Source organism: Topomyia yanbarensis, chromosome 2 (assembly GCF_030247195.1).
Source record: "Topomyia yanbarensis strain Yona2022 chromosome 2, ASM3024719v1, whole genome shotgun sequence".
Classification (NCBI taxonomy): Eukaryota; Metazoa; Arthropoda; class Insecta; order Diptera; family Culicidae; genus Topomyia; species Topomyia yanbarensis.
The window spans coordinates 348035141-348060770 of NC_080671.1; the positions used below are offsets into that span (position 1 = coordinate 348035141).

At 40.8% G+C, this 25630-nt stretch overlaps 1 protein-coding gene across 1 annotated transcript; it reads left to right on the forward strand.

Moving 5' to 3' along the window:
* Positions 1 to 4883: 4883 nt before the first annotated feature.
* Positions 4884 to 15553, forward strand: LOC131684175 (uncharacterized). Its single transcript, XM_058966820.1, has 6 exons — positions 4884 to 5803; positions 5951 to 7628; positions 7693 to 8060; positions 14297 to 14465; positions 14535 to 14806; positions 14862 to 15553. Exons 1-6 carry the CDS (start codon positions 5200 to 5202, stop codon positions 15029 to 15031), a joined length of 3261 nt encoding a protein of 1086 aa, XP_058822803.1. The 5' UTR covers positions 4884 to 5199; the 3' UTR covers positions 15032 to 15553.
* Positions 15554 to 25630: the final 10077 nt, after the last annotated feature.

The window sequence follows — 25630 nt, forward strand, 5'->3', positions numbered from 1 at the left end:
ACTGGATCAAATTAGCTACGCGATTGTCTTCCCTTCTCTTAGCACTTACCCAGTTAAATTCATTCCGGAACCGGTTCGGATTTCTGAATGGAGTCATTATGGATTCCAAATCAAATGCAACAACCGATTCCGACTCAGAATCGGTTGTTGCATTTGATTTGGAATCCATACTGACTCCATTCAGGATTCCGAATCAAATTCCGAATGGTTTGACCGGGTAGGTCTGTGCTACCTGAAATTGAATCATTGAGCCATATATGCAAACTTAAACTTTCTGTTAATCCTGTGCAAAAAAGCCTTCCGAATAAGGAAGTATTTAATTTTTTTGTTTCAGGTAAAAATTGCGGGCTGAAATCTTGCACGGAATTTTAGTTGTCCGTGATAAACTGCTGCATGAGATTATTTATAAATTCGCTATTTTCACTACGCTAGACTCGCGCTAGATTTCTCGTTAGTTAAGAAAAAATTGGATTAAAACCGAGGGGAACATCACTTCAGAATAAATGTTATACTCCGTTCGGTTCTGCATGAATTCGTACTTTTTGTGGCAATTTTAGAAAATTTAAATAATTTTCTAACAAATCGTGTGTTGCTGAAAAATTTCGAAGAAATTTAAAACAAATTTATCCAATCTCAATTCAACTCTGCTCGAATTTCAAACAAATTTTATGTAACTGGCAACTCTACATTCGAATCTTTCAATATTTCCTGCAGTTAGGCTGTTCGCAATGCTATGATGTAAATTTGTTTCAAAATGACAAGCCGTCGGATAATTTGGATCTGTCAAAATACATTTAGAACACGGTGTTCCCAATGCGATGATTTAGCCACCTGTTCTAAATGTTGCTCATTTTATTTTGTTATTGTTTGTCAGTTATGTGACACGAATTATTTTTTTCTGCTGTCAGTCGTCATTACATACCAATGAAAAAATTTAGAACATTGTTTTATTCGTATTTTAAATTATGGAAAATTTAAAACAGAATAGTCGAGCTGTTTTTAATCTGATTAAAAAAATGCTCGAAAAATAGAACTGCATCTCAACATTGCGATCGATCTGTTCAATCATTTTGATGCGACGAATTGAATTTGCGCATTTGATAATAAATGCTCCAAAAACGTCGAAAAATATGTATTACCTAGGGGCAGATCACTTGTGATGCATTTTTAAAAATCAGCTAAATTAAATGCATTTCTTTCCATCAAAATAGAAATTCGTAATGTTTTTTGCGTTGCGTGTAAGACGTCAAAACCCTACAAAAACTAGCTCTATATTCAACAATACGTCCAACAAAGTGAATCAGCGTAGGACGTTTGTTAAACAAACTTTTCTGCGAGGGAGTGCAAAGTTGATGTAAAAATGGAAATTAAATGCATTTTTTCTAATTTGATGCCAATTTGGTATACATTCCTAGAGTGATCTGCCCCTAGTGAGGTTCCCTTAAGTTAAAATTTAGGAAAAAATTATGGTTTACGCACTTGAGATTCGTATTGTTCGCCATCTTGCTATTTCAAATGTTTACAACTGAAATTTACATAGATTGTTTGACATTTCCTAAAAATATCTAATTCTCACGTGTTAATCCACACAGATTTTTTTAGTAAACTTAAAAGTGTTCTGCTCTTAGCAAAAACAGCCAACGCCTACTGGTAAGTTGAACGTAGAACTTTTGAATTAATTAAGAATAATAATCAAAACGAAATCTTTCTTTTTAAGCTATTGAAGAATATTAATCAAAATAAAAGTTTTGTTTTTAAACTAAGCGTTGGTTGTTTTTTGATAAGAACGAAAAACTCTTATTTTCACCATAAATAAATTTCTGTTTGTCTGTTTTCAAAAGATATTCAAATAATATACCTAATCACCTACACGGATACAAAAAACTACCAAAAGTTGAGCTCTTTTGACTCAATCTCGGGGTATCGTGGAATAAGGTAAAATTAGGTAAACCGTGTTGAAGGTAGTTTCCCTTTAACCATGGCAAAAACCATAACTCATTGACTGGTTTTTTTTATACAAAACCTTGAGTTGAATATGCCTAAATTTAAGTTGAATCTACCTAATTTTGAGTATACCTCAAACAACTCAAAAGTACCTTATTCCATGGCAGGCCTCGACTGAGTCGAATCTCTCTCTTTGTTTTTGACAATACTAATAAGTGCGAAAACGACGCAAGACTCAAAACTACCTAAATTTAAGTTAAAAGAACTTATTCTGCGGGTTGTTTTATTTTTCCGTGTAGATACTCACCGTTGTTATGTAAACCATTGTAAACCACCTGCCGGTGCCAGGTACTTTTAACGTGAAGAATTCTATGGGGTATTGTGAACATTTAGGACTGAACTGGACGGTGCGTTAAACTTGGTTTAAAGATTAAGTGTGGGTGAAGCCAGGGCCTTGCCACTAACGATTTATTTTTGGTTCATTGTGGATTCGCCAATAAGTAACTCATGGTCCCTCGAAATGTCAAACCCAGCATGACGTTTCACTGACATCAAAACCATGGGCACTCATATATCTGTTGACGAAATGTATCTAAGGAAAAAAAAAACAATTTAGTGTATCTAAGGGTGGCAAACGAGCTAGAAATAAACACTTGAAGATACATAAAGTAAACCAAGAATTAAGATAGGATTTGGAAATATATAGTGGAAATAAGTCAGAATTGATAGTACATTGGCGTTTACGGGTTGGAATTGGATGCCTGTCATTGAATAGATACGGGACAGATGTTTCAATAGACAAATATTCGGTAGATAAACGCAACGGCGTAGAATTAACAAACATTTGGTATGTACAACCCAACAATGATATAAATTATCAAATTACTCTTACTATATTTCAACATTTCCAGAATATAGAACGAACATTGTGAGGGTCGTCACGGAGGAGACATTTTCTGTACGGAATTCATCCGGATTATTAGCACCTAATTTAGGCAAGTGCGAAAACGTCGGTTTGATGGCAAAGCAAGTCCACTTCGTGTCACATTGTTGCAACAATTACAGTTGCAGTTCAAAGTGGTTTGTCGTTTGGAAATTTAAGCGATACGTAAAAAGTGATATATCTGCTGAGAGGTAACACTGGTACAATCACATGGCTACGGTAGATTTTCAACCGACTATTCCCATTGTCATTTCGGTTTCAAGTCACATATTCAAAATAAAATGATTGTCGATGTATTATTTTTGCATTCAATTATAACATAAGTACACGTTCTTTTCGTTTGTTCTAATTGATTCTCTATTATCACAGTCGTATGAACTAGAAGAAAATTTCTTCTAGTCACTAGGAAACGTGACTGAGAATTCACTAATGATTAAGATCTGTAGGAGTGAACAGAGCGTTTCAAAGAGTTGGAAAATGTTTTATTTCAAACATTTTACGATTGCAACTTTTTATTTTGTACAAAATAGCGTAATGTCCAGTATTCCTTTTGTTACGTGAATTGAAAATTACTGGTCCAAACTAATCTGCTTTTGAATTGTTTGTCTTGAAGCTGGCCGACATTTCAGGTTTTTTGTACATCGGCTCCCTCTTCCAATTGCATATATGACGTTCTGATGAAAATTCGCGTTTTCCTGGAAAAGATTCGGAAGTGATCAGGCGTATAAACACCACAACTTAATTCGAATATCTTAACTCGTTGAATAGTTTATGCAGTTCGTCCAGCGCTCGAGTCGTATCATAATATTCCACTTAACCTTAGTGATATCTTACGTAAATGTCTCCTAGAAATCCTCAGCCAAACAATGTCGAAGTCCGGCCCCCAATTAGTCTGTCCCGTACGCCGAATTGTCCGGTACTTTACTGAACTGCTAGTCTGAAAATTGGTTACCGTTTGGTTTAAAAAGGTAATCTAAAAAGTTGTAACACAAACCTCCTGCTCGATGGTGCCACTCGCGGGTTAATAGGAAAAGGTTAGCTCTTCGGAGACTTCAATATAACAATATGCATCTGTGGATAAACTATCCATACCTGGAAGCCAAATCGTAAGCGTACGTGGTGGATAAAACCAGTTTATGAACATTCCGTACTAACCACCCGGATAGAATTTTACAATAGCATTTACCCTACAAACAATCATAAAACAATAAATATTATAGTTATTACTGTTTCAACATTGTTCGATACCAAGTTCTCACGACAGATTGACAATAAAATTTCATGTAACAATAAATTTCACTGTTCAGCAAAAAGCTGATACAGTGCATTCACATTAAATTTTACTGTTTTCGAGAAAAAAATGCATGGAGAAAAATTGATTTTTTTAATGTTAACCACCCCCCTTTTTCACTGTAAAAGTCTATTTTACATTGAAATTTACTGTAAAAACGTTAAAGTTTATTTTTTTTTGTATTGTGGCATAACACTAAAACTTACTGTAAATTATTGTAAAATTACTGTACTGTCACAGTGAAAATCATGGTTTTGTTACTGTACATTACATTCCCATTTTCATCCATTTCCATGTATCCATGGAACTGTTGCCGCGAAACCTTTTTAAATAGCGTCACGCCCTCGCCTGCGTTGAAGATTGACTGTTTTTAAGCGCCACCATGCGGTGAGTGTGGTCAAATCTGAAGGGACCGTTGTCACTCATTCTAAAATTGTAAATGAGCCACAAATTTTTAATACTTCCTTCGTACGATTCACGTCTTTATTATTTGTCTTTGGTGAAGAAATCGACCCGTAAAAACTGAACATTAATAAAAGCGTTTTGTCAACGGTGGATTTTATGAAAAATTGACTTATAAAATTATCCCTCTTTTTTTCTTCAGTGTAGTCTATAACGTGCGATGCATTTTCAAATGCATCGTATCAATGTGTGCGTGACGTGCATTCCTCGAATTACAAAATCAACAACAGAAGTGGACTGTCAAACTGGCTGTCAGATAGTCATTAAATTTGCTCGTTGTATTTTTCACCTATTCTTTGCAATGTTTTCTGAATTTTAGGTGAACAATTTTTCAAATTTCAGTGCATTTTATAAACTTGCAGTTGGCGTGTAGAAGTGAGCTTTATATGTTATACGCTAAACAACAGATTGCTGCAACAGCATGGTCGTGAAATTGTAGAAATACACATAAAAGCCCAATACAAAAAACGGCGTTAGCTGCGCGGCGTCTGGATATCTAACAGCAGAAGCTAGTATTTATGCAATATTCGATGGTATAAACAAAAAGGGTTACGCAGAAATGGACCAATATCCGTACAGCATACCGTCGTCATTTCCACCGTATTCAGAAGATGTAGCAAACAAAAATGACAATGAATCGCAGTTGCAGACTCATAACCCATACTACATCAACACCAGTTCCACCGAGACAGTATTTGGATTCATTCCAGCAGACCCGCAACAGCAACAACAACAAACACTTCTACCGCAACCAGCAGTTCAACCTAACGGGTTAATATCCAGTCTCCAAACCGATGCACACCCGGTTAACTATGAATTATATCCGGATCAACACTACACACACCAAATGCAGTCCGTCCCAGTTATTCCTCCTCCAATATCAATGGAAGCAACCGTTCCGGAAGCCGCACCCACAATGGGACTGGAAAATGCCTATAACCAGCAGGATTACATTCGGGAAGCGATTGCTGGTGATTCGTCGATTAGCTATCCGTTGGTACCGATATCAGAAGTACCACCGCCACCCAGTGCGACACAAATACATCCAGATCAATCACTAGATTCAGAACCGTTTGTTGTAGGTGGTGCTACCTTGTCGGTGCCTGGCGGTACATCAGATGGTCTGGACATTGAAGCTGTAGCAGTTGGGGAGACAATTTCAGGTAAGAAGATTTTGTTTACCTTGTATTCTATTAAGGGTATTTATTGAAAATAGTAATAGATAGGATATTTCATAAAAAAGGAAACCATTGAATATTTCTAGATTAACGCGTTGTTCTACAATCTATATATTATCTATATCCCGACAGCTCCCGTCGCGATAGAAACAGAGCAAGTCAAACCACCAGAGCAAAGCTTCGAGGCAGAATCCACAGATGTACAGTGGGAAAGTCAGTCTATCACAGCTTCAGAGCTGAGCGCGGCGAATCCACCCGAAACACCAGAGCCTAGTATGACAATCTCAGCAGATGAGCAATGTGCAAGTGGTGACCATACTGACCAACCAACCGCCATAACCGAAAACGCTGCTCCCCAAGCCGAGGAACCAATTGCTGAAGTATCGCAGATTGATCCTGCTATGTTAGATGCCAATAGCCTAACGCTCGAGGAGACGACACAAGTTGCAGAGGGTACGATAACTGAACCACAATCAGAGATTACTCCCAGTTCGCCGACCACCGCCTCCAAACCGGATGAAACTCCGGTGGATCAGGGTGCTTTATGTACAAAGAAAAAGCGACGACGAATAGTGCAAATGAATGACGATGACGACAGTGACGAAGAAGACGGATGCGATCGATTAGAACTACTTCGATCACCAGAACCACCAGCCATTGAGGATGAACCGGTTAATACTTTAGATCCATCGGTAGTCAACGAGAAGACGAATGAGGACGGTAATGGTGAGGGTGCTAGCGACAAAGAAGAGGAAGATCGACCGGACTCAGCCGCATCCGATGGCATGAGCGCCGCGAAAACACTTTTCCAAAATGTGGTAATGATTCCGGCGGGCGATGCTGAGGCCCACAAACGGAAGAAAATTCGGGTTCTGGAAAGTGATGACGAGGAAGACGAACAGCAGAACAATGTAGATGACATCGGATTGACCGGAGAGGGTGCTGAGGATGAAGTAAATCCTGCCGGGTTTTTGATGGATGAAAACGCCGAATGTGGAGATTATAGTGCGATGGAAGGAATTGAGATGGATAAGATGGAGCAGATTGTTACGATGGATGCGCCGATTATTGATCCTAGCAGAATGATTAACGAAGATGACGATGACGATGAAGCTGGTTCTGAAGGAACCGAGAAGGATCGGGAGGGAAGTGATCGTGAACAGGATGCAGACGAGCAAAGCGATGTCGGAAGTCAGGAGGAGGAAGAGCTTGGAGAAGAAGAAGAAATTGTCGAAGAAGGAGTCGAAATGATAACGGCGGAAGATGACGCTGGCGAGGCAATCGGCATAGCCACAGATGACGAGAATGAACTTGATGATGCGGAGGCTGACGAAGATGACGATCGGGGGAGCGATCAGGAGGAACAAGCTTCGGCACGGTCCGATGCAGAATCCGAACACGAACATCAAAGTGCATCCTCAAAGGAAGATGGCGAGAACCAAAGCGAAACTCGATCAGCGGCTTCTCCTGTGGATCAAGAGAAGAAGAAAGAGCGCAACGATGTGGATGAAACCAAGTCTGGCAGCGAGGATGAGGTGATTTGTCAAAACGATTTGGAGCTGAACACGATCTCGTTACTGACGGACGAAGAAGACGATAACATGCCGCCTTTACCACCGCCGAAAAAAGAGCTTCCAGTTGTACGAATAGTAAACATCAAAAAGGAACTGTTGGACACCCGCATCATCAAACGCGAGGGACAACCCAAGCATCACTCGTCATCGACGTATCTCAAACAACATCACCAACAGTCGCAGAAGAAACACGAAAAGAAGCACAAGAAAAGGGAACGAGTATTTGACAATAATGAGTATGTCACAGGAAATATGACCCATCTTTCCTATAATTATAATAAACATTTCTCTCGATTTCAGCCCGTTCGGAGCTTGGTCCAGCTCAACCAGCGACGACGAGTTCATTCCAAACGATATCTACTTTGGCACGCCGGATCGTGTGTTTACCGCCAATACAAAAATACGCTGCCAGCGGCAGAAGGATATGAACGAGCGATACACCAAGTACGGTGGAAAGACGAGCAAGCGACGGTTTTCGGATGATTCTGATGCGGAAGAACGACGAAAGCGGAAGCAGAAGCTGGAACAAATTTCACGCCTGAACCTGCCGGCGTATCAGCAGGCGCAGCTTCAGAATTTGGTCAAGAAAAAGAACAAGAGGAAGCAGGATAGGTTCTACGACAAATCGCAGGAAATTCCCAACGACATCTACTTCGGGAATGTGAACGGTAATGTATTGTTTTATTAATACTGTAAAACTACTCATGAAAACACGGTTCCCCTAAGGGATCACTTATCTCGGAAATCGGCTAACGAAGCTTCAGTGGGGCCATGCTATTATAATGCCATGCATGTTTCTGATATTTGAATACGAGAAATACCTCGCTGATTTAATTACTATGTTAAACTTGTTTAAATTCACCTAATGATGCAATTGCGCCTTTCTCATCCATGACCACAAAGATTCTATGGTTGATTAGTATAAGGTGGTATAAAATTGGAAATGTCAATTACATTGCTATTATACATGGCACCTACATTTATGCAGCATTCGAAGTCAATTTTGAAGTTTGGGAGATGTTTCAAGTAATGCCTGCAAATCGAAATAATTTGACATATTTTTTTTCGAAAATTGTCCTACTGGAGCTGGTTCTAGGTTCTCGGACGGGCTCCCCGTCAGAACCACACACTACAATTACAAACGAGACAGGCAATGGCGCCTACTAGAACACTGCTTAAGTCCAATGACGGCGGGTCGTGATTCTGAAGGTGATTTTCATTGTTTGGTTCAGATATGTGCGGGCGAAGACTTCGCAATCACGTGTATCATCGCGTAGTGCCCGAGCATTTGTACGTTAACTTTTTTTTAACAAAAGAGAAGACGTTTACGTACTAACCCAGTACACGTGCTATTAGTAGGGGTCCAAGCTACCACACGGGGTGTACTGGGGGCGAGTCGGGCTCGAATGGTGACGCTGCCTTTAATACCGACTAAACTCCATTGGGCTCCGCCATCGTTCCCCCCCCCCCAGAACTACCTCTCGGTATTACTTCTGGGGAGATGGCTGTACTTAATGTACTCATTCACTCTCACTCACGCGTTCATACGTCCTGTATGAGGCTTACTTGGGTGCTCTCTCTATCGCACCTTGATTCACTCTCTAACACTCCACATGAGGCTGACTTTTGTGCTCACCTTTTTCGTTCCTTGTGAGGCTGACTTGTGTGCTCACCTTACTCATTCCTTGCTAGGCTTACTTTTGTGCTCGCTTCTCCCATACCATGTGACGCTGACTTTTGTGCTCACCCTTAACATACCGTGTGAGACTGACTTGGATGCTCACCCTTTCACTCCTCTGCCACGCCATCGATAGCTAAGTCTAACATACTACGCTACGACCCTCCCATCTTGGCATGAAGCAGTCCACTTATACGCCTATACACTCGCTCTTCTGCCTTGCTTCGGGGTGGCTAGGTTTACCCCTTACGCGGTTGCCAGTCGCTGCTCCAAACCTGCCTCAGCATGAACAGACCATTCACTCCCTTTTTTGTGCTTGGCCTTTTTCGCTCCAACTAACCAATCACTAGTTAGCCGTGCCATTGCTCTTCTTTCGACGTCGAACCGATGACATACGAACAGTATGTGTTCGGCAGTTTCGTCTACACCTGGGCAGTCCGGGCAGACTGGGACCTCCGCGTGCCCGAACCTGTGGAGGTACTGTCGGAAACAGCCATGGCCTGACAGGAATTGTGTCAGATGGAAGTGAACTTCCCCATGGGGTCTTCCCAACCAGCTCGATATGCTACGTATCAGCCGGTGGGTCCACCTACCTTTCGAGGAGTTATCCCACTCACGCTGCCATCTGGCGACCGAGGTCACCCTGGTGCGCTCGCGGGCTCCTCTATTTCCACGTAGCTCGAAGCACTCCTCATCTTCCCGGATGACCAGCCCGACTGGCATCATGCTCGTTATCACGCAGGATGCATCGTGTGATACCGTGCGGTAGGCAGATATCACTCTGAGGCACATCACGCGGTAGGTGCTCTCCAATTTCCGTAGGTAACTGGTTACCCTCAGTGCTCTTGACCATGACGGGCCGCCGTACCTGAAGATAGATACGGCAACGCCTGCCAGTAGCCTACGTCTACGGGCGCACACCTTTGAGCTGTTGGACATCATCCTCGATAGTGCCGCAACAGCAGTCGACGCTCTCTTGCATGTATATTCGACATGGCTGCCGAAGGTCAACTTGTCTATAATGACTCCGAGAGACTTCAGACTCCGCTGTGAGGGGATCACGACTTCTCCCACATGGATAACTGCATGTTGTGCCGACTTGCGGTTGTTGACGATAGCTACCTCCGTCTTATGCTGAGCGAGCTCCAGGCCTCTCGCACTCATCCATTCCTCCACCGTGTTGATCGCGTGTTCTGCACTTAGTTCTACCTCAGGGATTGACTCCTCGTAGACCTCCAAGGTTACGTCGTCAGCAAAGCCGATGATCTTGACCCCAGGAGGGAACTTCAGTCTCAGAACCCCGTCATACATGAGGTTCCATAGCACCGGGCCTAGGATCGAGCCCTGCGGGATTCCGGCGGCAATCCGAACCCTTTTCTGACCAGCATCGGTCTCGTATAGCAGTACGCGGTTCTGGAAGTAGCTTTCCAGGATCCAGTACAGACCCACCGGTAGGCTAAGCCGGTTTAACGAAAGCGCGATGGCATCCCAGCTTGCACTGTTGAATGCGTTCTTCACGTCAAGTGTCACTAACGTACAATATCGAATGCCTCGCCTTTTTCGTTGGATCGCTATCTCGGCAATCTTTACTTTACACTGAGTTGATAGCGTTCATCGTGGACTTACCCTTCCGAAAGCCAAACTGGTTGCTTGACAGGCCGTCCGTGCTTTCTGAGTACGGGGTTAGCCTGTTGAGGATGATCCTCTCAAGCAATTTGCCAGTCGTGTCAATCAGATAGATTGGTCTGTACGCCAATGGGTCGCTTGGCGGCTTCCCGGGCTTCGGCAATAACACCAATTTCTGTCTTTTCCATCTATCGGGGAAGCGGCACTCGTCAAGGCATCTCTGCATAGCTAGCCTGAACATGTTCGGGTTCGCTATGATCGCTGCCTTGAGAGCGCTGTTTGGAACTCCATCCGGCCCTGGAGCTTTGTTCATTGCTAGGGAGTTAGCCACGGCGAGTAGTTCTTCATTCGTCACTGGAGCCACCATTTCGAACGCGCCCGCACTGTCTCGTGGTGCTGGTGGCCAGGGGCTTGTGGTTCGAGACGGGAACAGTGCTTCGATAATCGTCGTCAACCGGTCCGGAGACCGTTCTGAGGGTGAAGAGCCCCCTTTGGTCTTAGCCATCACGATTCTGTAGGCGTCACCCCACGGATTCGCGTTTGTTTCACACAGGTTGTCGAAACACGCTCTCTTGCTGCTTTTAATGGCTTTGTTAAGGGCCAGTTTCGCAGCTCGAAACACTTCACGGCGGTTCTCTCTTTCATCCTCGGTGCGGGCTCTTTGCATCCTACGTCTAGCTCTGAGGCAGGCTGATCGTAGAGCTGCAACCTCGGCACTCCACCAGTATACCGGGCATCTGCCGTTTCTTGACAGGGTTTTCCTCGGCATCCCCACTTAGACTGTCGGTGTTGACCTCCAGTCCCAGGGCCGCGATGAAAGCTTCGCTGTCGAAGTGGTTGGACTACCACCCGCGTACCTGACAGGGATCTCCCGCCCTCGGATGCTGCACACCATAGTTGATCCTAAAGCGGATTGCTAATTGATCGCTATGGGTGTATCCCTCGTCTACCCTCCATTCCATGCCTGGAACCAGACTCGGGCTGGCAAATGTTACGTCAATCCATGCCTCCACCCAGTTTCTACGGAATGTGCTAGCGGAGCCATTATTGGCTGAGTTTCGCAAGCGCCTCCAGTAGCGCTTGGCCCCTGCTATTTGTACAGCGGCTGCCCCACTCTACTGCCCAAGCGTTAAAGTCTCCCGCTATAACTACCGGTTTCCGGCCCACTAGGTCTGACGAGAGCCTGTCGATCATCTGGTTGAACTGTTCTATGGGCCACCTTGGTGGAGCGTAGCAGCTACAATAGAACACACCATTGATCTTGGCAATCGCAACACCCTCGGCGGAGGAGTGTTTTACCTCTTGAACCGGGAACAGTCCCGTTGTACAGATTGCCACCATCCCAGGGATGTTGTACAGGTCTGATAGGAGGGCGACATCTGTCCTCGACTCCGAGACCGATTGCCACAGCAGCTGTTGGGCTGCTGCACAATGGTTAAGATTTAGCTGTGTAACGTACACGGCTTCTTCTTATTTGCCTTACCGAAGGGACACGAAGGTCCGCCCATAGCATGATTACGGGCTTGCTTCTTAGCGGTGCAGATAAGGCACTTGTGCGCCTTAGTGCAACCCCGCTCCTTATGCCCCTCCTCCCCGCAGAGACGACATAGTTTGCTCCTGTCTGTGCCCTTACACTCATAAGATTTAAGGCCGGACTCAAGGCACCGATAGCACCTATCCACTGAAGGCGGCTGGGGTATGCTAATTGGGCATACCGACCAGCCGATCTTCAGCTTACCTTTCTCGGTTACCTTTTTGGCATCCGCTTTCAGTAGCCTGAGGTAGGCTACTTGGGTGCCAGAGGGTCCATCTCTAAATCGCACAGAGGCCCGCTCGATTGACACGACGCTTTGCTCCTTGACGGCTGCGACGACATCGTCTGCGGTCGTGAACTCGTCCGGTTGCTTACACTGGAGAGTCATTTCCGCCCCTAACGACCTCACCTGGGCGCCTTCACCCAGGACCTCTTGGGCCAAGGCCTTATAAACTGCACTGGATTGTGCGCCTCGCTTCAGCACCAAAAGCATTTCGCCTGTATTGGTGCGTCTCACGCTGCGTACGTCTTGCCCGAGGGCCGAGGGGCTTTCGGCCGCCCTCATCGACTTTAGGACGTCGGCATATTTGTCCTTGTCGGTCTTTAACCACAAGGCCTCGCCTCTGTCCTTGGCCTTCTTCGCGGGCCGAGGTGCGTCCGGTGTCGGCTTCTTTCTAGTGACCAGCGTCCAGGGGTTTACGCTCCCTGTCCTGGTTGTGCCGAGTTGCTGGTGCTTTCTTTTTGCCCGGCGGGGTCATTTGCGCCCCGGTTTATCTCGACCAAACGGCGTTTGGCCGTAACGGTTACACGCCGTTTGGTGTTGTTTTTTGCACCCTCGCCTGGTGACTTCCTGGGACGCTTCGCGTTCGACGTCGTCTTGCGCTTGCGCTTGCTCTTGCCCTTGTCCTTCGAGGGGAACTCAGCCTCCGCTTCGAGCGACTTGGCTGCTCCATAGAAGGGGAAGGGAAAGGCCCCTGTCTGGATACCTATGTCGGCCTTCTCTCTTCCCTCCCTCTTGGAGGCCACTGTCTGGGTTTCTCTGTCGGACTTCTCCCGACATTCCACCCTCTTGGCGTACGCCTGGTGTTCCTGTCTTGCGACACGAACAGCTTTTCGGAGCACCAGCAGGCTCTGTTTCAGATCCTTGCTGATGTTTTGCTTCGCGTTAGTGAACTCGATTATAATATTTCTTGTACCTAAAAGTTTTCTGCAAAGATATATAAATGTATTTTGGTTGAACATACGGGTAATCTATATCCACACGGGCAAATTCCGATATAAGAATTTCAGTGAAACGTGGTTAATTTAATTTTTTATAAAATCACGTACTTGAGGATTTGCTCGTGTCTATGTGTCTCGCGAGAAAATTTTTGCTGCTTCCTATCCCAAAAGAACTAATATTGTTGTGTGATCTTAACTTCTTATTATTAGTCTTGTCGATCCTCTGTGCGGACGAAGGGAGTGGACCTACGATCGTTCGTAGATGAAGGGAACCATGAGGCTCGCTAGGCGACGTGGCACAATCAACAATGTTTTTAAAATTGATAAAAACAATCAATTTAAACTGTCTTTAACTACTTGTTCCGTGTAATTGAGCTATTGTAATTATTTCAAGATACATTGGATAGCGGATGGTAAAAATTGAGCAACTTCTTTTACTGTGCGAGAAGTCTCGTGTTTCTTAGCAACACTAGTATCAAAGAAAAATAGTTTTGGAACCCCAGAGGTAGTCGACCCAAGTTTCCCTCTGGCCCCGTATTCCCCTAGGAGTTTCACATGTGATCGCACTTGCAAACACGTACTGCAAATCTGGTAAAAAAATCAATTGCCTCTGCAATACTGAACCTCCCATTTGAACCTGAGTTTAAATAAATCGGTCACGTTATCTCTGAGAAAAAAAGGAACGGATTATTTGAAGCACACAATCTATGATCTCATCGAACTGATTGAGATTGAGTTTTGGTGTAATTTCGATTATTTCCTATACATAAGACATAAAAAATGTTCATCCTACACCAATTCAGCTATGCACTAATTCAATAAAAACTTGTTCAAATCAACAACAGTACCGCTGCATGTGCTGTACGCATTTGGCAGCAGCTCTTCCGATGACGAACGGGTGGACCGCAATCGGCCGAGTACATCGTGGAGGCCCCCACCAACGGCTTCCAGCAAGCACAGCAAATACCAACCGACCAGTAGACCCTATAAAAGTACATCCTCTTCATCCTACAGGTATGTTTTCGTATTCGAGTTTAGAAATATTGTTCCATTGAAAATAACTTTCTCTCAACTCACCCACAGTAAATCAACTGTTAGTCCCAGCAACGATCGGTCGGTGCAAGCCATGAAGGAATATCTGAAAATCGCGGGCTTCAAAAACGTCAAGTTCCACAAGCTATGGGAAGGCTGTAAATCGAACCAGGAACGAGCCAACGCAATTCTTCGCTTGATGCAGGAAAAAGGCCTAGAAGGTGAACCCACCATCGCTAAATGTCGTGAATTGCGGAAACAACTGCAAATGGAACGCGAGGCCAAAGTGCTGGACACGAGTTTAATCATCGCCTCCGGTGAAGGTATACAAATTGATTTTTTTTTTCGTTCGCAATAGAAAACATATTCTATTTTCAGGTCGTATAACGCGAAGAAGTGCTAGAAACCCGCAAAACCAGGGCCTGGCTGATCCATCGGATCCGAATGCTCCCTCCACGTCGGGAGTATCCCATACCGTTCCGCCGGAAGGGCTGGAAACGCTAAACCGTATCAGAAATGTGATCGACCCAGATTCGGATGGGGAGTAGGGTTGATTGTAAATAGGTTAACTTAAAAGTCGTACAGAGGTGGCCATAAAATATATTTTGTTCGTAGATTTATTGCACATTGTGACAATTCCAACTATTAGATGGAATAGAGGTTTACTGGTTCATGATCCATTCGAAATATCGCTATATTTTATTTTGAACATCATTAATAGTCCATATTTTCTGTAAGAGAATAATGCTCGGTAATTTTCAGTTACGTCGTAAAGTTTTTATACACATAGTGCAGAAACATATTAAAAAAACATCGTTGTTTTATTTCTATTTTACGCAAATACTAACCATAAGCGTACTCGTACGCAAAATAAATATATGTAAAGTGAAATAACTGATAGGAAAGTATGTGAATGCTTAGATTCTTTTAAAATCAAAAGTCACTCTCACTAGATTAACAATCACAAGTCAGATAAGATAAATTTCAGTTTTGTACATTAGTCATATAAGAATGTCAGATTGTAAAATGATCAATAAATTATGGCTTTTCAAGTATGCAAAGCAAATCAACTATTTGTTAATGTTAATCATTCGATTATTGCCCTTATAACCTTAGAGGGGTAATCTGGTTAAGAACATGGTAATTTTTTTTCGTCGCGACGAATGAATTCAACATTCAATATACGAATGAAAGCCAAATTTGAATATTTGAGGGGAAAACAATAGTATATGTTTTTAAATGCCAGTGACTTTCACTGTACTGGACGGAATTACCCAAGTATTGCTATAATTAGCTGAACACATGTTCACTAATTTTGTATTAAATTTCGAAGTACTTCGACTTCAATAAGAAATGCAGAAATTTTTTTTTCAAAAAATCTTTGGAAAGCGTTCCGGTCGACAAACAATTCCATAACAGATGGGAAGGTTGTACCTTACATTTGATACTACGTTTGTGAAAATCGATTCAACAGTGTACAGGTATCCAGGGTGCGTTCAAAATTCGTAACCAAAAGTTGAACACTACTCGCCATGAAGGATAGTGTCAATCCTAGCACTGCTCTGCTCACCTCACTGCTTGCATAGATAAACATGGGATCACTAGGAGCGTTTACGTACTACGACCCGGAGCTAGGACCCAATAAAATGGAGAAAGAGTAAAAAACCCACACATAAGGAGTAGGCGAGTCGAATGCCTTCGCTAACAACGGTTTACCGCGGTCACCACAGTGTAACGGCAGCACGACTTGGAGAAACAGCAGCAGCAACCGCAATCACTGCGTATATGGTGGTAGCAGCTTCAACAGAAACAGCAACAGCAGGAGAGCAGCGACTTGTTGAAGGTGCCAGCCCGTGGTGTAATAGCAGCCAAAAAGCACTGGCAAACAAAACGGAAGGCGAACAACAGTTATTGGTCCGAAAAGCGAAAACTCTTTAAGGATCGAAACAAAGGTGAAGCACTCATAGTCAAAGCTAACGATGACTCGTACGAGAAGGTATTACGTACAATACGGATAAAACTGGTACTCAAAGAGGTGGGCTAAAACGTTAAGAAAATCAAGCGTACCCGCACCGGGGAGATGATCCTGGAATTGAAAAAGCTCACCGTAAAAGCCATGTGTGACACGGTGGAAGTGAGAGCCTTGTGCTCGGAGACAACCATCCGATGCTAGGACTCTGATAGAGTATGCTTGAAAGAAGAGCTAAGAGAAGCTCTGAAAGAACTGTGCGAGCCTAGAGAAGTACAGATAACGATCCCGAGCAAAGTCTGATATCAAATTGAAAACTAAACTTGATGTTGTGATGTTTGCAGATAATGCTTACTCAGGTTGCTATCGTTTTGGTCGTTTTAACGGTTAAAAGATCAAAATCGAGAGCAGAAAAAATGTCCTTTGACATCAAACAGAAAACTATTTCTGCTATCAGTGAGAGCTAAAAGAAAACTTAATTTGATGTAGAATTTTATATGTTGATAACAAGCCAAGTATTCAATTTGATGTTTTGCCAACGTAATGAAAACAAAACTGCAACAACATAATCAGTTATTGATTTGCTTTAAAATACACCTGTGAAAACAAAATTTCACTAGCATATTCTGATGTAGATTTGCTTTCAGATTGATATATTGAAAACAAAATTTCAACAGTATATATTCATTCCCATAATGCTCTGACAAACCATCCGAATTTCGTTCGGAATCACAGATGGCTTGGCTGGGCGTTATGTTGTAATTGGCTTTCGAATAAATAAGAAAAGCTAGACTGTTAATACATACGTATACATTAAGTTTTATAAGGAAATCAGAAAATCCAACGTTAAATTCAAATTCAAATACAGCAATGGATCAACTATCTCGATAGTCCAAATTAATCTACGACGAGTTATATCGGTTGAAGTTACTGATGACAGTCTGCATTAATCGATTGCATTTTGAAGCTACTTCACGTGCCTTCAATGCATTGTCATGCAACAAGAGACGTCTTTCAATTAAACAATCTAAAAATAAACAATTAAAGTTGTAGAGTTTTGAAATATGTATATATTAATACATTACCATTGACAAATTTTACTTTGTTTTTTCCAGTGCTGTACGCACAGGGACTGTGCTGTTTTCAGCCTTCGATTGGCCATCAGCAATAGATTGAAGGTTTTTTTTATGACGTCCTTTTGGATTGTTCGATGTGCGTCCTGTCACTGATCTCCCTGCGAATCTCTCAGGCCAGATTGCATACGTGAGAAGCTTGACAAAGATATAGTCACTGTCCTTTGCAACTACAGACATCTTCGATATTTTGTCGGCGCTTGGACAACCTGGGAATACTTCTATATTTTCAAAAGGTTTATGAGTTACAGGCAAAAGTTTCGACAGCAAGGCCTGCTGCATTGCGGCGTGGGACCGTTCGAGATTGCTCTTTCGTTTTTTCAAAAACATGTTATGCTTTCGTAATTCAGCATTTTCAGCCTTTAGTTTTGCCATTTCCTCCGCCAAGCATTCTGAATAATAGCATGAAAGAGATAAGTATTATTTTTCCAATGAAGCATTTCGCAATTAAAATCCTAGTGAAACTTTGCTTGTTTGAATTTTCAAGCTATACATAATAATGTTTCTCATTAGTGGTGTAATCTTGATAAACTATTTACCTGAATCAACGATCTTTTCCTGGCAAGAAGTCAAACCGAACTCAGTTGCCTCCAACTCGTCATCATCAAAACCATACAGATCGTTTTCGATATCTGAATCGCCAGAATTATCTTCAAAATCGTCAGCAATAACGCGTCCGACCTTTGAATCTCGAGATCGGCTTGGCCCAGCTTGTGGTGCCTCTTCCGGCTCAATTTTTCCTGTTATTGGTTGCTGTGGAACTTTAACAATCGGTGCCAATTTACGAATGGACCTCGGTTTTGTAAATCCATGATTTTCGGAAGTTGCACTCTCGGACTGAGCATTGTTATCGATTATTTCCACAAGTGCCAGTTTTTTGGTGTCCGGCTCGCAACTCAACTCGCCGGATCTAGTCGATTTCTAAGGAAAAAGATATAGGGAGAGGTTATGATTTTGAGAAATCAGATTGATTCTTGTATTGACTCACCTTTAATTCTGATAGATCATTCAGTATAAACTCCGAGTTCCTCTCGTTGGATACTTGAAGCACGCGTTTTTTTGATGCATTAACGCGTTTACGGACCATTTTAACGCACTGCAAAAAATTTTTCTCATTCATGAGCTTCACGCGAGACAATGACGAATGAAATGTTCCAGTGTTGTCAGAAGGTTTTATATAATATGGGAAAGTATTAATATAAATAAAAAATCGGTTATCATCGGTATGAAATAGAAATTCGCCGAACTTAAGCAATTTCGGAAACGATTGTTGTTCTTGAGTCGGAAGTCCGATAGAAATCCGACAGTTTCCTGAATCAATTTTTGGATCATTTAATTGAGAAAGATGAGGACACTTTTCAAACAGATGCATGTTTAAGTGATAATAATTATCTATTTTCAATTAAAGGAAGTACAATTATATAAAAATTGGTATTTATCGGCATAAAAAACAAACAATCGGTATATTTATAAGCTTCATTGGTATATCAGTATTTAGCACGAAAACCGGTATCAATTCCGATAAATGGGTATATCTGGCAACGTTCATTGATATGAGAAATGTCCATAGTTGTTTCTATGAATGGCGGTCGTCTAAAATTTTCATTACAGTAAATCCCTACCAATAAGGACGTTTTGATTCCGAGCTAATATATTTAGGCTGTGAACCATTTTTAACTTTTGGTTTAAATCTGGCGCTTTAAAAGTTATTTGTTAAATAACCCTACTCTGGAGAATGGTTAAATTTGACAGCGCGAAAGTTAACTTTGACAGCTCGTTAGTTAATCTTTTGGAGAAAAAAGTTGTGTCAAGCTTATTTTAGGTTATTTCATGACGTTTCGAGACTACAACTGCCATACTTGATGTAACAAACAAAAAAAAATATTAAAATATCGACAAACGATCACACCTCTACAAATTCATGCGTTCCGCTGCAGTCAATTCTTAATCTATATCCAAATGATATTTAATATTTAATTCTCTCGGTTGAATATAACCATTCGAGGAAAAAATAACTTTTAAACTGTAAAATTTTAACTAAATGTTAAAAAAACTATATCCAGCATGCGCTTTTGCATTATTTGTGAAACGAATCATTCTACTTTCGTTTCCCCTTCAAAATAAACATATTTATTAGAGTTTATGTAAGAAGAGTGACAACAAGTGGTGCAAGTTAATAGGCTTTACACCAACAAACATAAACAAAATGAACCGGATGAACATCTTATAACAAATCTCAATGGCTTGTTTACATGTGAGTTACCGTAAAACGGGGTATCTTTGACCACCGGGGTAAGTTTGATCAAATGAGACTTTTTTCAGTAACGTACGATAAGATGATTCCCTCTAACAAAATCATCGAAACAAAATACAAACCATATTCTAAACATGCTCAGCATCTACCGGCAACGATTATTTTGTCATTTATTGTACTTTTTATGAAAACAAATTCAAATTGAAAATGATTCAACTTTCATGCATCGTTCCAATCTGTACATTTCCGTGTATATTAATGAAATCAAACAACTTTAACTGAACTGATCACTTTTTTAGAAACCGAAAATATTTTTGTCCAATAATTTATTAAAAATATCCGAGATTTTTCTTGCTGGACTATTTTTCCGAAAAAGTTCGATAAAAGTCGGTCTATCCTTCCAGGGAATTCTGTTTTCTTACGAGACGACCCAATATCGGGCCATAAAATCGCCTGCAGATATGGAATTTACACAACATTTGGAGCGTTATTTCGTTACCCCGAAAACAACGAATGAAAATTTACAACAAATTTATTTTATTTTTATAGTAAAATGAAATAAATTACCAAACAATTTGGACGTTTTCTCGTAATCATTCGTCGTAAGTTAATTCGTGTCGTCATCTTGTAGAACTGACTTTGTCAGTGCCATTTCAAAGGGCCCTTATTATTGGCTCGAATCAGAACTCGTCAAAATGTCAATTGAAAATAGGTTCATTCGGAGTGTTAATTTGTGTTTCTATTTTGCTAGCGTTGCCAATTTTATTTTGATTCCACCACCAAATGTGGCTACACCTCATCGGTTAAGCCGCATCATACTGGTACGCCTTAAACAGAGGTTCCTGAATGGTATCGGGCGGTTACCGAGCTTTCTAAAATTTAATCTGGGAAATAAAACTTTTCTGACAACGCAACTGCACCCCGTTGAACTCTCTGAGTTCTACAAGATAACGACACGAATGAACTCATAATGAATGATGTTCATATTTGACAATTCTCGGTGGTTTGTTTACTTTGTCAGTTACGTGAGTGCGAGTGCAACGGATGCTCATCTGTTACATTCGAACTCATGTAATTTCCATGTAAACAAACCAAAATGAACTTTGCAGTTGGCTACTTTGCTGATGTCATTCAAAATCAATATTTATAAATTATGGAGTATGAATGAATGTCACGATATTAGGAGAAAACTAGTCGATAAGTTTATATTGCTCAAACTTTGCATCCACCAGCCATACAAAATGAAAGGTCAATATTTTTTTCGTAACTGCATTTGAAATTTATTCAAGTTAAAGAATCGGTTATTCCGCGCGAAGTGATCAAAAAAGATGCAAACTTGAAATCGACCTTCACGGATTTGAACTAAATTTGGAGAAATTTTTCATCTACGGCTAATATATAAAAACCCAAATTTTTGCGTCAATTGAACCACCCCTCGGACCATGGGAGCACCCCCTGTTTTAACAAATTGCCAGAAACCTAGATTTTCATTTGATCACTTTTCAGGTTCTATTTACTCTAGAATTAAACCGTAAGATGGCTTTTGAAGAAAATTGTTCAAGGAGTCTAGAAAAAATATAAATTTTTTGCGGTAGTGCTGCCAACTATATGATGTTTTCAGGTAAATATTAAAAGTTAATTTTTCTCTCAATGCATATATTTTAATTTTGAAAATTCTAATGCCATTGTGTTCTCAATATATTTTGAGCGCATCCTTACATAAACTGTTTTCAAAAATTGAGAAAATCTTCAAACGGTCATTAAAATCGACCCTGATCTGCTAGAAGCAAACCAAAAACGTAGTTATTCATCATTTATCGTCTACTTCACGATAAATTGGGTGAACTCAGAATACTCAAGTTGGTTTTTTTTATTGTTGTGCGCTTGCGTTTTATATTGTGATTTTTTTGCTTCAAAACAGAGTGTACGCTGAAATTATATTGAGGTTATGTAAATGTATTTTTATGTAAAAATGTCTGAAAAACGCAATGGCATAAGATGGCTCCCATGGCCCGAGAGGTGATTCAATTGACACAAAAAATTGGGTTTTTTTTTATACTGGCCCTATAGATGAACAGCTCCTCCAAATTTGGTTCAAATTCATGAAGGTCGATTACACGTACCTTGATCACTTCGCGTGGGATGACCCGAATTGGTTTTCAAATGTCCGCTTAAGGAGATCACCTCATCAGTCAGCTTCTACATATCGATTTTTTTTCTTCAATCGTTAGAATTATTATCAGAATATTCTTGAAAAGTTTGAGAATATAGCTGAGTAACAACTCGTGCTTGTAAGTTTCCTTTGAGTTGATTTTTTGCATCTACAAACCTTAAAGCCCATTTTCCGAAAACCATGTTTTCCAAAATTAATGGCTCACGTGCGTACGTTGGATTCCGAATTTGTTTACATCCAATTACAAGGGAGTTACTGTTTGGTAATACAGTCTACATAGCATTGATCACCTGTCGTCCCTTTCCAAAATTCAAAATAAAATAAAACTTGCACAACAGTAATAAGTTTGATTTGGAATTTAATCGTATACTATATTCTGTCGATTTGCACCTAGCATCAGTATATTAGTAAAAACGAAGATTATATAAAAAACTAAGATAGGCAACTTAAGACTGTTCTAGTTTTTGCCTAATACGACACTACACGGCGCGAGTGTATTGTTATGTGCCCGTTCCCTAGGTCTTTTAACTAGCTTGAACAAGATTGACCATATACCATAATGAATCGTCGAAATAAGCGCCATCATTATATGATGAATGAAAATTACGGGCGGAAATATGTGCGCAAGGTATGTGAGATCAGTTACCTTTCAACTATGCAGTACACATGATTTTTCTTTTAGTCTGCCACTCAAGGACGTAACTGTGCTCAATTTTGTGGACATACTTCAAGCACAGATGTTCGTATTGATGCAGTTTTGAAGAAGACAGTCAATTCATCCAGTGAATCGGACTATGATGGATTTGACGACATAGATGTAAATCATGACGACAAACTGATTTTCATAAACCAATCCCATTCTGATGAGAGCCAAAACTGCACAATTCCAATTACTTCAGCGGTGGATCTCGTGGATCAATCATCACAAGTGAATTCATCTGGCATTTTGAGTGAAAATTCATTAGTGGACAATAGTGATTGTTCCTCAAACGAAGAGTTTGGTTCTTCAGAATACAATGTTCGTGAGGTAGGTTTTCAAAATAATTGTACATATTCTATCTTCCTATATTGGATCTTAACTTTGCTACACAGTATTGTCAACTGATACAAAATATCAACAATTTCTTATGTCGTTTTCGCTTAGGGTAGAAAATAACCGGATCTAACTGCTGTTAAACCGTTTGTTTGAAGCCAGTTTCGAACCTAGATTATGCGCCACTGAACCGAAAATCGGGTTGGGTTTTAACCTGAAATATATTTCGGGTTCGCTCACACCACCGATGTTTTGCGAGAACCCTACTCAGTTCCATTAAAAACGTTTGTTTGAAGCAACTAGTCTGGGTTGGTTTCTATGTTCTCAATCGAAAACTACATTGATATTAATTTCAAATTGCCGTAATATTCAAATACGCGTGTAATGCATTCTAGTTGAAAAAGCTTCTCAATTTTTTTAACCATTCTTTATATTTCAGGATTCATTTGGACCGTTCGATAAACCATTTGAATTCAATGCTTCAATTCAAATTTACGATGTTTTGTACATGATACTTAACTTTTATGTAAAATTTAAGTTGACTCAGGAGGCTGTTGTACAGTTGCTAAGAATAATCAATCTGATTACCGGCGTAAAGAACTGTCCTGAAAGTTTTGAGGCGTTTGCTGCTGCATTTCCCAGCTCATATGATTCACATCGTGTGTACTTTTGTGTTGAATGCCAGTGCGAATATGGCTCTAATACTCCAAACAAGCAAGCTGTTTGTCCAGTTCCAGGTTGTAAGTCAACCAAGTTCGATTTTTTCATGGTACTCCCGATCGAGAAGCAGTTGAAGGAAACTGTTCTAAAATACAGAACCGAAATACATGAATATGAACAATTAATCGAAGCAGACAATATTTCCGATATCAATAGGGGTAAAATGTTCACCAAAATTAAAGAAAATCGCGGCGGAAAATATATTACTTTATCCGTGAACACAGATGGAGCAGCAGCATATCGTTGGACGTTAAATAAACCTTGTTATCCTATTTTTATTGTGGTGAACAACCTACCACCTCGTTTACGCTTTAGCAAACATAATATAATTCTCGGTGCCATTTGGTTAAGCAAGGGAGATCCGAATATGTGCATGTTCTTCAAATACTTCTGCTTAGAAATGAAAAATCTTAGAAATGAACTAGAAATAGGCGAGGAAAAATACAATGTAGTTGTCCTACAAAGCTGTTTAGATACAGTGGCCAGATGCAAAGTGCAAGGAACTACACAGTTCAACGGAAAATACGGATGTTCTGTATGCCTTCACAGCGGAAAGGTAGTAAATGGAAATCAGATTCGCTATCCTGTACGACGAGTAGAACAAAGAGAGCATAATACAACTCGATGCATAATGCTGGAGGTTCACGAAACCAAAATTCCCAAGTTTGGAATTAGGAAATTGTCAGTATTCCTAGCAGTACCTGATTTCGACATAGTATTCGGTATTTTTTGTGTATTCATTTATTGCAAAGTTATTTGGAATATTATTACAGGTTTCCCCCCACAATTACATGCACAACGTCCTCTTAGGAGTAGTTAAACTGATGTGGGAGTTATTTACCGCGACATCCAATCACCACAAGCCGTTCTATATAGGATTACAACTAGAAGAAGTCGAGCAACGAATGCTCAGTATTCGTCCACCAAGTGCATTCTCACGGTATCCTGGAAAATTGGAAGACATGAAAAAGAACAAAGCCGCTGACTGGGAGAATGTTCTTTTTCACTATTTTTATCCTTGTTTTAGTGGAATTCTCCCAAAACCGTTTCTTGATCATTTCATGCTACTTTCCTCATCTATTTTTGAACTTCTAGATGTGCATCTTACTCCAAAGCAAATCACTGCTTGTGAAGTATCTCTCAATTGTTTTGCCAAAAAATTCTGCAAACTTTATGGAGAAGAAAATATGGTATTTAATATACATTTGTTGACACATTTATCGGAGAGTGCTAGAAACTTTGGCGCGTTGTGGAATTCATCCTTATTCCCATACGAAAATGCGAACGGAGTAATTTTACAGTACAGAACTGGTAATAATCACCCTGTCATTCAAATTAGCTCGAAATATTTTTTAAACAGAATATGTCAATACAAATTATCATCAAATTCTGAAATCAAGTTATGGCATTCTAAAATATGGAGTACGACCAAAAATACCGACTTACAGTACGATCAGCGGCTTGTTTATAGTGTACCAGAATATGCTTGTATCGACGCTGATGTACATGAGAAGGAATTCAGTTACCATGACCGAATATTTATTGGGAATACTCAGTTTCGCACAAACCAATCTTGTAAAGATCTTGGCTATGACGACTCGTTTGTTTATATAAACGATACATTCTCCGTATTGAACAGATTCTAATTTCTAAAAGCAACGCATCGTTTATTGTTGCAACAAAACTCAACACAACAAAACTATTCAAAAACATGTTTTCATATGTAGTAAGCGATATTTTGGTGCTTAAAAGAACTAATGCTAGTTTTCGACAGTGTGTTAACGTGTCCATAAAAACTAATGGAAACGTAATGAATTTTATTTCGATATGTAAATTTAACAGCCAAGTAGATTAAAAATGTAAAA